This window comes from Spinacia oleracea, chromosome 5 (assembly GCF_020520425.1).
Source record: "Spinacia oleracea cultivar Varoflay chromosome 5, BTI_SOV_V1, whole genome shotgun sequence".
In the NCBI taxonomy this organism is placed as follows: domain Eukaryota; kingdom Viridiplantae; phylum Streptophyta; class Magnoliopsida; order Caryophyllales; family Amaranthaceae; genus Spinacia; species Spinacia oleracea.
The window spans coordinates 95,164,179-95,177,102 of NC_079491.1; the positions used below are offsets into that span (position 1 = coordinate 95,164,179).

At 37.1% G+C, this 12,924-nt stretch overlaps 1 protein-coding gene and 1 long non-coding RNA gene across 2 annotated transcripts; one reads left to right on the forward strand and one right to left on the reverse strand.

The window, feature by feature from the left end:
• Nucleotides 1-1,039: 1,039 nt before the first annotated feature.
• LOC110799326 (uncharacterized) lies at nucleotides 1,040-2,907 on the forward strand. Its single transcript, XR_002536366.2, has 3 exons — nucleotides 1,040-1,347; nucleotides 1,452-1,535; nucleotides 2,262-2,907. It is a non-coding gene; the product is annotated as an uncharacterized lncRNA (long non-coding RNA).
• A 5,493-nt stretch (nucleotides 2,908-8,400) lies between these two features.
• LOC130460926 (uncharacterized) lies at nucleotides 8,401-12,883 on the reverse strand. The gene is made up of 3 exons (XM_056828753.1): nucleotides 12,464-12,883; nucleotides 12,296-12,370; nucleotides 8,401-8,676 (listed from the first exon to the last, which is right to left on the reverse strand). Exons 1-2 carry the CDS (start codon nucleotides 12,797-12,799, stop codon nucleotides 12,323-12,325), a joined length of 384 nt encoding a protein of 127 aa, XP_056684731.1. The 5' UTR covers nucleotides 12,800-12,883; the 3' UTR covers nucleotides 8,401-8,676; nucleotides 12,296-12,322.
• Nucleotides 12,884-12,924: the final 41 nt, after the last annotated feature.

A 12,924-nucleotide genomic window follows, 5' to 3' on the forward strand; every position in this document is an offset into this window, starting at 1 on the left:
CTCAACCTGCGAGCCATGTGCAAGAGGAGCAACAGCCACGCCCATGCGGGAAACAACCGCCCATTTATGGGCTGGGCGCGATCTCATGAGCGACGTACAAGGGCAGCCACGCCCATCCCTTTGCCGCAAAACAACAGCCAAGCATGCGCGTCATGCATAACAAGCGATAGACGTCGAACACCCGCCCGGGACCACTCATGTGCTTGCATTGTAAGACAAAGCGTCATCAGTCGAACGAAACACCACGCAAAAACACCAGTGCCGAGGTTCTGTTCCGCCAAACTCCCGAGCCTTCGACCAAACTCACAAGTTTGGCGTGGGGCTAATGTTCAGGCCCCCCTGTGGGACCCACTTTCTACACAAATTACCGAAATACCCTTTTAGGGGAAATTACTGAAAATGCCATCAAACACAAACCTCTTGATGGGCTCAGAACAGAAGTTAGGAGCCCATATCTCAGCCTCATACAGGCCCAAGACTCCATACCCCTACACTTGCCTATATTTACTAATAATGCCATCCTGCATTACTATAAATATGTCTCACCTAATCATTACTCAGGTATGCAATTATTCCTACACTGACTCTCTCACTACTTTCTCTCTCTACAAGAACTGACTTGAGCGTCGGAGAGGGTTTTCTCGGGAACCCCCCCGAGCCAGTTTACGTTTGCCGTTTTTGTAGGACAAAACACAATCGATTGGAGGAAAACGACAGCCTGGTTGAAGAGGCTTCCCCTATTTTCACACTTAGCATTTTCTTCGCAGAAACAAATCACATATTCGTAAATATTCCCCAATACTAGGATAAAAATTCTCCTTTCTCATGGTTTATTGACTCAAGTCCTTACCTGAAACCATAAAACCAACTTATTAAAGGGTGTAAAACGATATAATTTCGCCTAATTAAAAATCACTAACCTAAAACATCAGTCTTTTTAGTATTTGACTGGCTTTTTATTATATTTGTTGCCTTTTAAAAAAATAAGTGTTTTATAACGTAAGAAGTTAAGAATCTTGTTTTTTTGTCCCAAAAAAGTAGCAACAAATTAAAGAATCAAAGCTTGAATCGGCATAAGGGGCAAAAATGAGTCCTCTCAAGCCACTGTGTGATACAGTCCGTAGAGTATATATGAGCACAGGGTAACCTTATCACCTCCACACCTTCTCCAATCTTTTCCAAACAAATCGAACATTCCCTCTCCTCCCCAAACTCTGTAACTCTCCTCTCTAAATGTCTTTGTTGTAGTATCTACTGATAGGTGCCTTTCAATTTGTAAATGTCTTTCAGATCATTGTTGCTTGCTGCTTGCTGCTTTGAGGCAGTTGTTTATTGCAAAGAATATAGGTGACTTAATTCATTCCTCAGTCTATATAATATGAAACATGTTTTAATCTAAGTGAGACCTTTCTGAATTAGTCCCTGAAGATCTTGTTTCATCCATTCTTTAGGTTGCGATGTCATTAATTTGGGGATGGGTAATGGTGCTTTCAGTGCTTGAAACGGTCAAGGCATTTGAGAAGGCAACAGGAAAGGTAATATTCTGTTTCATTTTTGTCTTAATTAGTCTCATAACTATACAATTCCTGTTATATGTGTTTTTATTTATATGATTTATGCAGAGTTACTTATTATGCGGTATGTTAGAATCAGAATGCATGATATCACTTGTTAATCAGTGTGCTTATGTTTGATTATACTTAATCAGTGTGCAAAGAAAAGGTTCCAGGTAAATAAACCGTTCATCCAAGAATACATTTTCAGGTGTTACTTTTTATTATGTTTAAGATGAAATTTTGATGAGCAACTGGAAAATTAATACACTGGAAAATGAACTTTGATTGATACACTGGAAAATTACAGAAATGAAGGTTAGATTCCAAGCATTCGAGTGGCTTGGAAGTGTTGGCACACTCCCAAGATAATACACTAAAAGTAAATTTAACTTCATAATCTTTAGTCTTATTGATTATTTAATCTGAGAGAGGGAAGGATGGACAAAGCGTTATTAATAATTAATAATGATCTAATATATTGAACTCAAACCCTGTGTTGTTTCTGTACATTTGAATCTTATGCATTCCGTCCCTTCATTTTTGGGCATATAATTTATTTTTATATTTTTTTTGGGAAAGAACTTAGTTCCTTAAATCATCGGATGAAATGATGAATACTCAAAGTCAATGTAGCATTGTTGTAGCATTGTTTTTGCCCCGTCTAGCTTCACTCAAACTTCTTTTAACATTTCTTTCTGTGTGCAGCCTGGACAGAGTTCAGAGCATCAACGTCAGATGACGTTGCTAGAATCTGGTACCCCAGGAGTCCCTCCTTTTGGTGCTTTGAGTTCTGGCTTCACTAATCACTAACCAGACTGCTTCTCCACCTATTCAAGCATATGCTGGCCACCACCACCAACAACATCCGATGCCACAGCATTGGTAATCCTCATCATTCGCATTTTCCAAGACAGAATCACACTGCCACTCCAGAGCAACAAGCCTTTATGCGTCTTCAAAGAGACCGGAAGATTCAGCAAAGACTGTTGCAGCGGCAGCAACAACAACAACAGCAAGAGCTTCCCGCATTAGGTGCATTGATGACACATGCCCAAACTCCTTCCCAGCTACCTGCATCATCTTCTGTGCAGAATGCTTACCAGAATTACCAACTGCTTCTCAGCCGAATTCATCCTAATTTCTCTCAGGCTCCCATTTGATGTAATTTCTTCTTCTTTTTCTTCCTCTCTTTTTTTTTCCTATTAATTTTTTTTTATAATGACAGAGGCTTTCGAGAATTTCGAGCACATGTTTTCTTTTGTGTAGTTTGTGTTTGCTTGCTTGATGGTTTTACTTGATGATCCTCTTTATCGGTAGAGTGTTTAATGGGAAAAAGAGAGCTAGAAGAGTAGATATGTTACTCTGCTAATAAAGTGTGACTGATATGTTGCGATCTTGAGAGGACAATCCCAATCTTGCGATCTTGAGATTAGACTTCGTTTGATAGGTGATTACCTGAGCGTTGCCTTTATAGCCTCCTTTTACGGTGCGACGGTTGGTCAACGTCAAAGTAAGCAGTTCTCAAACAAGTAATCTCAAATCACTCAGGTATTGAGGATTTAGTGTCTAATAATTTTAATGAAATTTACTTATGACAGATTTTCATCTCTTACAGTAAAGTTTCATAGGTCTGTCCGATACTAGTGTTCCCAAAGTAAGTATCTATGCAAATGATTACGACATTGCCATGTCCACATAGTTCAAGAAACAGAACTACTAGTCATCTTGCATTCTAGTCGTCTAACGTTTTCTATGCGTCCATCTTTATAGAAAACTCCGACCAGGGACCATTTTCCACTTTTGACATTCAAGTTCACTTGATAGACATTTCTTAGTCACAGGACTGGTCCTGACAGTCTATCTTGAATATTTCGTCAAATTGAAGGGACTCATCATTTAATAAACCACAAATTAAATGGAAAAATGAATTCTATTCATTTATTGTGAATGATTAACCAATAATGTTTTACAAAGAATTAAACTCTAAAACTTTAAAACATTAAACAAGGACATCAAAGCCATTCTCCAATACGCTTGATTCCCATAGCTGCAGTGTGCGAGTTGTGCTTCGCCTGCGGCAGAGGTTTAGTCAATGGATCTGAGATGTTGTCATCAGTTCCAATCTTGCTTATCTCGACTTCTTTTATTTCAACGAACTCTCGTAGAAGGTGAAATCTACGAAGTACATGCTTGACTCTTTGGTGGTGTCTAGGCTCATTTGCCTATGCAATAGCTCCGTTATTATCATAATATAGGGCTATTGGTCCTTTAATGGAGGGGACTACACCAAGTTCACCTATGAACTTCCTTATCCATATAGCTTCCTTTGCTGCTTCACGTGCAGTAATGTACTCCGCTTCCGTTGTAGAATTCGCAATGGTGCTTTGCTTAGCACTTTTCCAGCTTACTGTACCTCCGTTGAGGCAGAAGAAAAACCCAGACTTACAGCAATGTACACGCACTTTTCCAACATCCGTGCGTGTACATATCATAGCATACATTATTGAACCAATCAATGATGCATATGGAATCCCATTCATTCGTCTACGCTCATCATGTGTTTTTGGGCACTGAGTCTTGCTTAGAGTCATTCCATGAGACATGGGTAGGTAGGCTCGCTTGGAGTCTGCCATCTTGAACCTTTCAAGCACCTTATTGATATAAGTGCTCTGACTAAATCCAATCATCTTTTTAGATCTATCTCTGTAAATCTTGATGCCCAGTATGTACTGTGCTTCTCCTAGATCCTTCATCGAAAAACATTTCCCAAGCCAAATCTTGACAGAGTTCAACATAGGAATGTCATTTCCAATAAGTAATATGTCGTCGACATATAGTACTAGAAAAGAAATTTTTCTCCCACTGACCTTCTTGTACACACAAGATTCGTCTGCGTTCTTGATGAAACCAAAGTCACTGACTGCTTCATCAAAACGTATATTCCAGCTCCTGGATGCCTGCTTCAATCCGTAGATTGCTTTCTTTAGCTTGCATACCTTTTTAGCATTCTTTGGATCCTCAAAACCCTCAGGCTGTGTCATAAACACAGTTTCTGTTAAAACGCCGTTTAAGAAAGCGGTTTTGACATCCATCTGCCATATTTCGTAATCGTAATATGCAGCGATTGCTAACATTATCCGAATAGACTTTAGCATTTCAACTGGTGAAAAGGTTTCATCGTAATCCTTACCGTGGACTTGCCTGTAACCTTTTGCAACCAATCTAGCTTTGAAAATTTCAAGTTTTCCATCCTTGTCCTTTTTCAGTTTGAAAACCCATTTGATTCCTATGGCTTGGTAGCCATCTGGCAAATCGACCAAATCCCATACTTGGTTTTCAGACATGGAGTCTAATTCAGATTGCATGGCTTCATGCCATTGCTTGGAGCTAGGGCTCATCATAGCTTGTTTGTAAGTCGCAGGTTCATCACTTTCAAGTAATAGAACATCATAGCTCTCGTTCGTCAAAATACCTAAGTACCTTTCCGGTTGAGATCTATATCTCTGCAATCTACGTGGGGTTACATTTCTAGATTGTCCATGATTCTCACCAGATACTTCTAAAGATCTCTGAGTTTCATCCTGAATGTCATCTTGATCATTCTCTAGAGTTTGTTGTTTGACTCGAATTTCTTCGAGGTCTACTTTTGGAAATGTGATTCTTTTCCAAAAAGATACCATCTCGAGCAACAAACACCTTGTTCTCAGATGTATTGTAGAAGTAATACCCCTTTGTTTCCTTTGGATAGCCCACAAGGATACATTTGTCAGATTTTGGATGAAGTTTGTCTGAAATTAATCGTTTGACTTATACTTCACATCCCCAAATCTTAAGAAAAGACACATTTGGAGGCTTTCCAAACCATAACTCATATGGAGTCTTTTCAACAGCTTTAGACGGAGCTCTATTTATAGTGAGTGCAGCTGTATTTAGTGCATGTCCCCAAAATTCTATTGGAAGTTCGGCCTGACCCATCATTGATCTAACCATGTCTAGCAAGGTTCTGTTCCTCCGTTCCGACACACCGTTCCATTGTGGTGTTCTAGGAGGAGTCAATTCTGATATAATTCCACATTCTTTCAGATGGTCATCAAATTCATAGCGCAGATATTCACCGCCTCTATCAGACCGCAGTGCCTTAATCTTCTTGCCTAATTGATTCTCTACTTCACTCTGAAATTCCTTGAATTTGTCAAAGGATTCAGACTTATGCTTCATTAGGTAGACATAACCATATCTACTGAAGTCATCAGTGAAAGTGATAAAGTAGCTGAAACCACCTCTAGCATTTGTACTCATTGGTCCACATACATCTGTATGAATTAAACCCAATAGTTCAGTTGCTCTTTCTCCAACTTTAGAAAAAGGTTGCTTTGTCATTTTGCCAAGTAAACATGATTCGCACTTACCATAATCCTCTAAGTCAAATGGTTCTAGAATTCCTTCCTTTTGAAGTCTTTCTATGCGTTTCAAGTTAATATGGCCTAATCGACAATGCCACAGATAGGTGAGATCTGAATCATCCTTTTTGGCCTTTTTGGTATTTATGTTATAAACTTGTTTGTCGTGATCTAATAAATAAAGTCCATTCACTAATCTAGCAGATCCATAAAACATCTCTTTAAAATAAAACGAACAACTATTGTCTTTTATTAAAAAGGAAAATCCCTTAGCATCTAAGCAAGAAACAGAAATGATGTTTTTAGTAAGACTTGGAACATGGAAACACTCTTCCAGTTCCAAAACTAGCCCAGAGGGAAACGACAAATAATAAGTTCCTATAGCTAATGCATCAATCCGTGCTCCATTTCCCACTCGTAGGTCGACTTCACCCTTGCTTAACCTTCTACTTCTTCTTAGTCCCTGTGGATTGGAACATAAGTGTGAGCCACAACATGTATCTAAAACCCAAGAAGTTGAATTAGCAAGTATACAGTCTATAACGAAAATACCTGAAGATGGAACGACAGTTCCGTTCTTCTGATCTTCCTTTAGCTTTGGACATTCTCTTTTGTAATGGCCTATTCCATCACAATAAAGACAGCTTGATGTGGACTTGTCCTGCTTTGATTTAGCATTGCCCTTGGACTTTCCACCTTTCTTGAACGGTCTCCCTTTAGCCTTGAGTATATCTTTTGCTTCACAGTCCAATATTATCTCAGCCTTTCTGACAAGGTGAACAAATTCTGCAACTGTTTCTTCTCTTGGTTCACTTAGGTATAGTTGCTTGAAGGGACCAAACCCACTGTGCAGTGAATTTGAGCAAGATATAGACTGCCATCCTTTCGCTTATTGGTGTTCCTAGCAGACTTAGGCGATCAAAATATGAAAGCATAAGATCCACATGGTACCTTAGTAGGACGCCTACCCTTTGTTTAGTGCGAAGGAGCTGAACATGTGTTTCTTGGACCTCCATCCTATAACACCTGTTGGGAGAACTAACCTTTAGACCAGACATTGATTCAATCAACTCATGGACGTTCAGGTTCCTGTCCTCCGTGCTTCCATGACAGATATCCCTCAGATTCTTGATGAACGTAAAAGGTTCGTAAGCTACAAACCTTCAAGCCCATTCATCAGGGATATTGTTTAGCATGAGACTCATAACCTTTTTGAGATCCGCATCCCAGACGGCAAATCTTTCAGGGGTCATGTCTCTGGCATAGTAGCTTGGCATGGGATGTAATAGTACATACTCAAGTCCATTGAGTCTGACTATTTCAACTAGCTTAGCTTCCCATTCAAGAAAATTTGTTAGGTTCAGCTTGACCATAAGCTCAGAACCCATGATGATGTTTTGATTGTTGTTTGCCATAGTAAAACTACAATTGAAAAAGAATAAACAAATAAATAATCATTCACAGTTTCTCTTAATAAACTTAAATTCTAGCATACATGCATAATTTAATGTTCATTAAGCATTTTATTCAAGTTATGTGTTCCGGCAGGTGTGAATAAAATGATTCCAAGATCCTAAAACCCATTGAAGAATTAAGCACATTATGTATTTAGACTCAATTCTAAAATCTTTTAGGTAAGCAAAAGCCTTTTGCTAATAGTCTAGAAACTACTCTTGGTTAATAGGTACGTCTAAGAGCTTATTAGGTAAACCTATCAATTTTGCCACGACATAAAAGGACTCCTTACTTATACCGTTGAGTTTCACCAAAACTAACATGTACTCACAATTATTTGTGTACCTTACCCCTTTAGGATCATTGTGACGCTTTTTGGGACAAATTGCGACGCTCTAAAGTGTCGCTATTTCACATAGCGACGCTTTGGGAGAGGGTCGCTATTTTCATTGCCGCTATTTACTGACACTTTAGAGCGTCACTATTTGCAAAACAACAATGTATTTCTCCGTCGCTATTTGGGATATAGTGACTCTATAGGGAGTCGCAATATTTAGACTATATAAAGCGTCACTATTTGCACGCGTATAGACACATTTTTCCGCCACTATAAACCATATAGAGACGCTTTAGACACCCGAAATATATAGACTCTTATTAGAGTCACTATATGTTTACTTTCGTGCGAGGTCTCCCCATTCCCTCCAAAATAATTTAGACCCTTTGAAGCGTCACAATTTGCATCCTATTATTTTTCATATATACGTAATAATTTAGAGACCTTGGAGCGTCACAATTTGCATCATATTTATTTTCATATATATATATATATATATATATATATATATATATATATATATATTATTTTTCATGAATTATCTATAAAAAAATATATCGACCATAGATAATAAATCATAATCAAATACAAATATTAACTTACTACGTACGTACTATATATATATATATATATATAACATCATGCTATGATTCATATATATACTTAAGTAGTTAATTTAGAAAAAGTGATAAAAATCATCTATACATTAAATTAATTCGCAGAGTCTAGTCAAACTGAAATAAAAGCGATAGTTTTAAAACAAAAATAACTTTCTAACTAGCATTATCATTTTTTCTACAAGATAGTCCAAAACTAAATAAAAACAAGGTTACGAACAAGTAAACCTATCCTTATGCTAGCTTAGCTTCAAGATAACTTGTTCATCTCTTGATCTACATTTACTATTACCACTTGAATCATCAATAATCTGCAAAGAAAATTTATGTCAAATATATATGAATTGAGTATGATGAACATTCCATAAAATCAAGGGAAAATTAACAGTAATCCTAACCAGCTTGATCCTAACTACTAGTGGTCTTCTCAAAATAATACCAACTATCAATCAAGGGAAAAATTAAGGGAAAAATGCATGATTATTAAAAATATAGGCATGAACAATGAATTGTTGTCCAAATTGAGTTGAAACCCAAACAACAACCAACACAGAACAGTATGCCTGACTGACTGCAAACCTGCAAAACTATGCAACAACAGGACTGAGCAGCAGCAGTCAGCAGTAGCAGTAGCAGCAGATTCAGTTACTTCTCATGTGATCAAAGCTGTAGATTCTTAATCTTTCGAGTTTAGTTCCTCTTGTCAGTTATAGATTTAGATTAAGACCTCAAGAACTTTCTTTTTTTCTTTGATATAGTATTCATTAAATTATTGTCATCTTGAACTTGTTCAGCCAAGCAGATTACAGATATGGGTATACGCTGTATACCATGTTAGCTAAAAGATGGTTTTACTTCCATATCAAAGAGCTGAAAAGAAAATGTAAATAAAGTTCAAATTTTCAAAATGTCTACTCTTATATATATTCAGGCGTAAAGAGAAGCAAAGCAAGTGATGCTTACAAGTACAATAGCTAAAGAATTTGTGCCTTAAATGGTGGAACAAACTGGGTTTGTAAAATCTGAAAAGACCAGGAAGTGAAATACTACTACGTACCAATTTATAGTTGAACTACTACTACTACTACTACAAAAAAGTCAGCAATTCAACAACAAGGTCAAGAACAATGTTAAAGAATCATGATTAGTTGTTTACCATTTAGCAAATACCAAGTCAGTAACTCAGTCAGGCACAACTACGGACTACCAATCTCATGAATCCCTAAACAACACCTCAATAACAATTCAATTACTACTCAATTCAGTCACTACTAAAGTACTAATCATAATCTAATAATCAGTAGTCTACTGGTTGGGTGCTGATATATTGCAACAGATTCTTGCTTGGTGCAACTGGCCACATTTTCCTCTGCTTCTTAATTCTAAAATACAATTAGATAATGTGACTAATTATTGATCAGTCTTGGAAAGCTGTGGCATGTGAGCTTGTGGCTAATGATTGATAATTTACTTACACATGTTCAGGAGCTCTTATCAAGTTATGCATCCAACTACAAATGTAAGACATCAATGGACTAGAAGACATCTACAAGCTTGGCCTACATGTCACAACAGTGGACTAGAAGACATCTACAAGCTTGGCCTACCACAAGACAGCAGAATTCTTGGCCTACCACAGTCATGGCAGACTAGCTGAGTTTCATGGCACACTAGCTGAGATGGTTGCCAAAAAAAAGACTATCGAGCTATATCACCTTAGAATGATGAATCACCGTAAAAAATACTAGCAGACTAGCTGTAGTTATGTATCGTTCTCTTAAGAACAACTGCAATATGCTATTAGTATCTCTAATGAAGTATGTGAAATTGTTTCTAAACATGAGTCACATCAATATTCGCAAATGAAAATACAATGATCTACCTCAATTGGAAATAACATTATTCGCGAAATGAAACCAGCCCAGCATACTCAGCAGTACAACACCAACTCCTCCCAGAAAACCGTGAGTCCAGAAACTTAAACTACATCCCAAAGCACAGGAAACATGCAGCATACAAGATATTTGAACCAGCTAGCCATGCACACTCAATCACAATTTAAGAGGGTTCGGACTTCAGAATAAGGAAAAATCAGACCAAGGGAGAAGGAAAGACGGGGAAAATTTCTAACATGGTCACACAAATAGGAAAGCCAAAAGAACCACTGATAAAGCAAGGAATAGATTACAGTTCGTAAGTGTCTAATTCTGGTTCGCAGGCACTAACTACAAGAAAAACATTCTTTTGTACTTTTGAAAACTTACCCAAGAAAAAGAACAATTGTCTGCATGTGTTGATAGCAGCATTGTCTATACTGCATATTTTAAACAACATCATCAGTGTTCAATCATGTTAGTGCAAGTTCACCGGCAGTTAAATATCCCATGGAAAATTATGATACTATGGAGTATATTTTAAGTCATTCAGCTATTTTGAATTTTAAAATAAAGCTCATAATCTGTACACATATAATAGCTTCTTAAATTCCCTGCGGCAAAGGACGCATGGCTAATTCTTGATATTTAGTATTGACAAAGCAGTAAAATTTAATTTTGAATAGACCCACTTCAAAATGTAGAAATACACTTTCAATAAGTTAGAATTTATTTGTGTCTACACAAAACATGGCCAGAACGATAAGCAATTAGAAAAGCAAGAACGCAGGGGAACTATGCCACAACTAGGCTAGACCAGCCGTAGCAATAGCAATAGCAGCAGCAGCAGTAGCAATCTACTCGCTTTTACTTAGTCCTATTTATGCCAACTTTTTGTTCTCAATTTATCATCTTCCACCCCATTCCACGGGACTCAATTATATTTAATAATTCTCTTACTCTCAATCTCTTTCCTTCTAAAAGAAAAAGGTAGTAAGGTAACCACTTGAGTATCTTGATTTCTCCTTAGTTTTTGTTGTTAAAGTAACTAATCAGGAAAACGGAGGTTGTACCATGTGGGTCAATTGCAATTTGCATTTTCTACTTGTGAGGAAAAGGCAGGACGACTAAACTCTGACAGCATGGGGTAGGATCCATGCTAAGAAGCTAGATATTATTGTATTAATGTTTCTTCTGTTTACATGTCTACACTAACTCAAACTAGAGAAAGATGGAACACAATAGTCAACTTCACCAAGAACGGCATACTGCTGAGATGAAGGTTTACTGCTGAGACCACTCTCACCAAGAACGACATTAAATCGCTTAGAAAAAGAGAAAAAGAGAACCTATGAAGTGAAACCGACCCTTTCACATCAATTCAAATACACAATATTCTGTCAAGCACAACAACTTTGTAGGTACATGAAGACATGAAGTAAGAATTAAACAAATTAAAGGAAAGACATCCAAAACATCAATAATGACAGTAGCATTTTCTGTACTGAACTTGTTAAGACTAAGTGGTAAGATCTAAGAAATTCGGTGATAGAAGAACTAGGAAATGGCCATCCAAGTATTCTTTACAAACTCGACTAATTTTTCATAATTACTTCTCAAAAGTATACAACGGCCAAGTTAGAAAAGAACTGATCAGAACAGAACTGATCTGACCAGTTATGATTATTTTTTATAAGATTAGTTCTGCTCTAACCAGTTTTGTTTAGATCACTTTTGTTCTGATCAGTTAGTTCTGTTCTGACCAGTTCTGTTTAGATCAGTTATGTTCTGACCAGTTTTGTTTAGATCAGTTATGTTATGATCAGTCTGTTCAGACCAGTTCTGTTCAAGCTTATATTTTCACCTGCTGATAAGAAGGTAATGGTCATAATAAGGTAATATCAACATAATACCTTATTATGATAATACTAAATCTAAGCATCTACCTTCTAATCTCACCATCATCCATAAGTAATCGACAACTATAAAGCTTGTTTCAGCTATAAGTTTATCTATAAAGCATGAAATGCAGTTAATTAATTCCTTATGAAATTACCTTGCATTTGGCAATAGTGTCAAAGTCTCATTTCTCGGCCTGGTTGTCACCATTGCCACCAGAATCATCAGTAATCTACAAAAAGCATTTTAATATGTAAATTAGATATGCCACATTTCAGGTAATGATACATGATGCTCAATTAGAATAATTTCCAGAAATAACTACCATATTTATTGCTGATTCCGCACCATCTAAAAGGTTCGATGAAACATTCCCTTTGCGTACTTCCTTCAAAACTTGTCCCAAAAAAGAAGCAATCATTTTAAATGATTGTGTTGTTTCTTCAAACTTGGTGTTCAGAACTTGATTTTGTTGCGCAAGGTCCTCATTTTGCTTCTTGACAACTGATATTTCACCTTTCATGTTATCCACTTCCATAGCATTGTTGTTAACATAGCTTGACCCTTCTTTCCTCAGCAAACCTTCCACTCCAAAGATGTCGCTTTGCTTCACTCCAAATCCATAATTCAGAGGACGTTTAGGTACTTCACCTTTATACATGAGCTCATTAAAGACTGCATTCTCAATTTCAATTACGGGCTTTGAAGAAGAGGAACTCGCAAGATTTTGTTGGACCTTTTTGTTGGCATCCTCCTGTTATATAATATGTAAAGATCACTCAAAAT

Excerpts from the sequence above, each read along its gene's own strand:
- LOC130460926 (XM_056828753.1), bottom strand. The coding sequence starts at position 12,799 with ATGTATAAAGGTGAAGTACCTAAACGTCCTCTGAATTATGGATTTGGA. Across the intron at positions 12,371-12,463 it reads CGGAATCAGCAATAAATATG|ATTACTGATGATTCTGGTGG; the intron begins GTAGTTATTTCT and ends TGCTTTTTGTAG.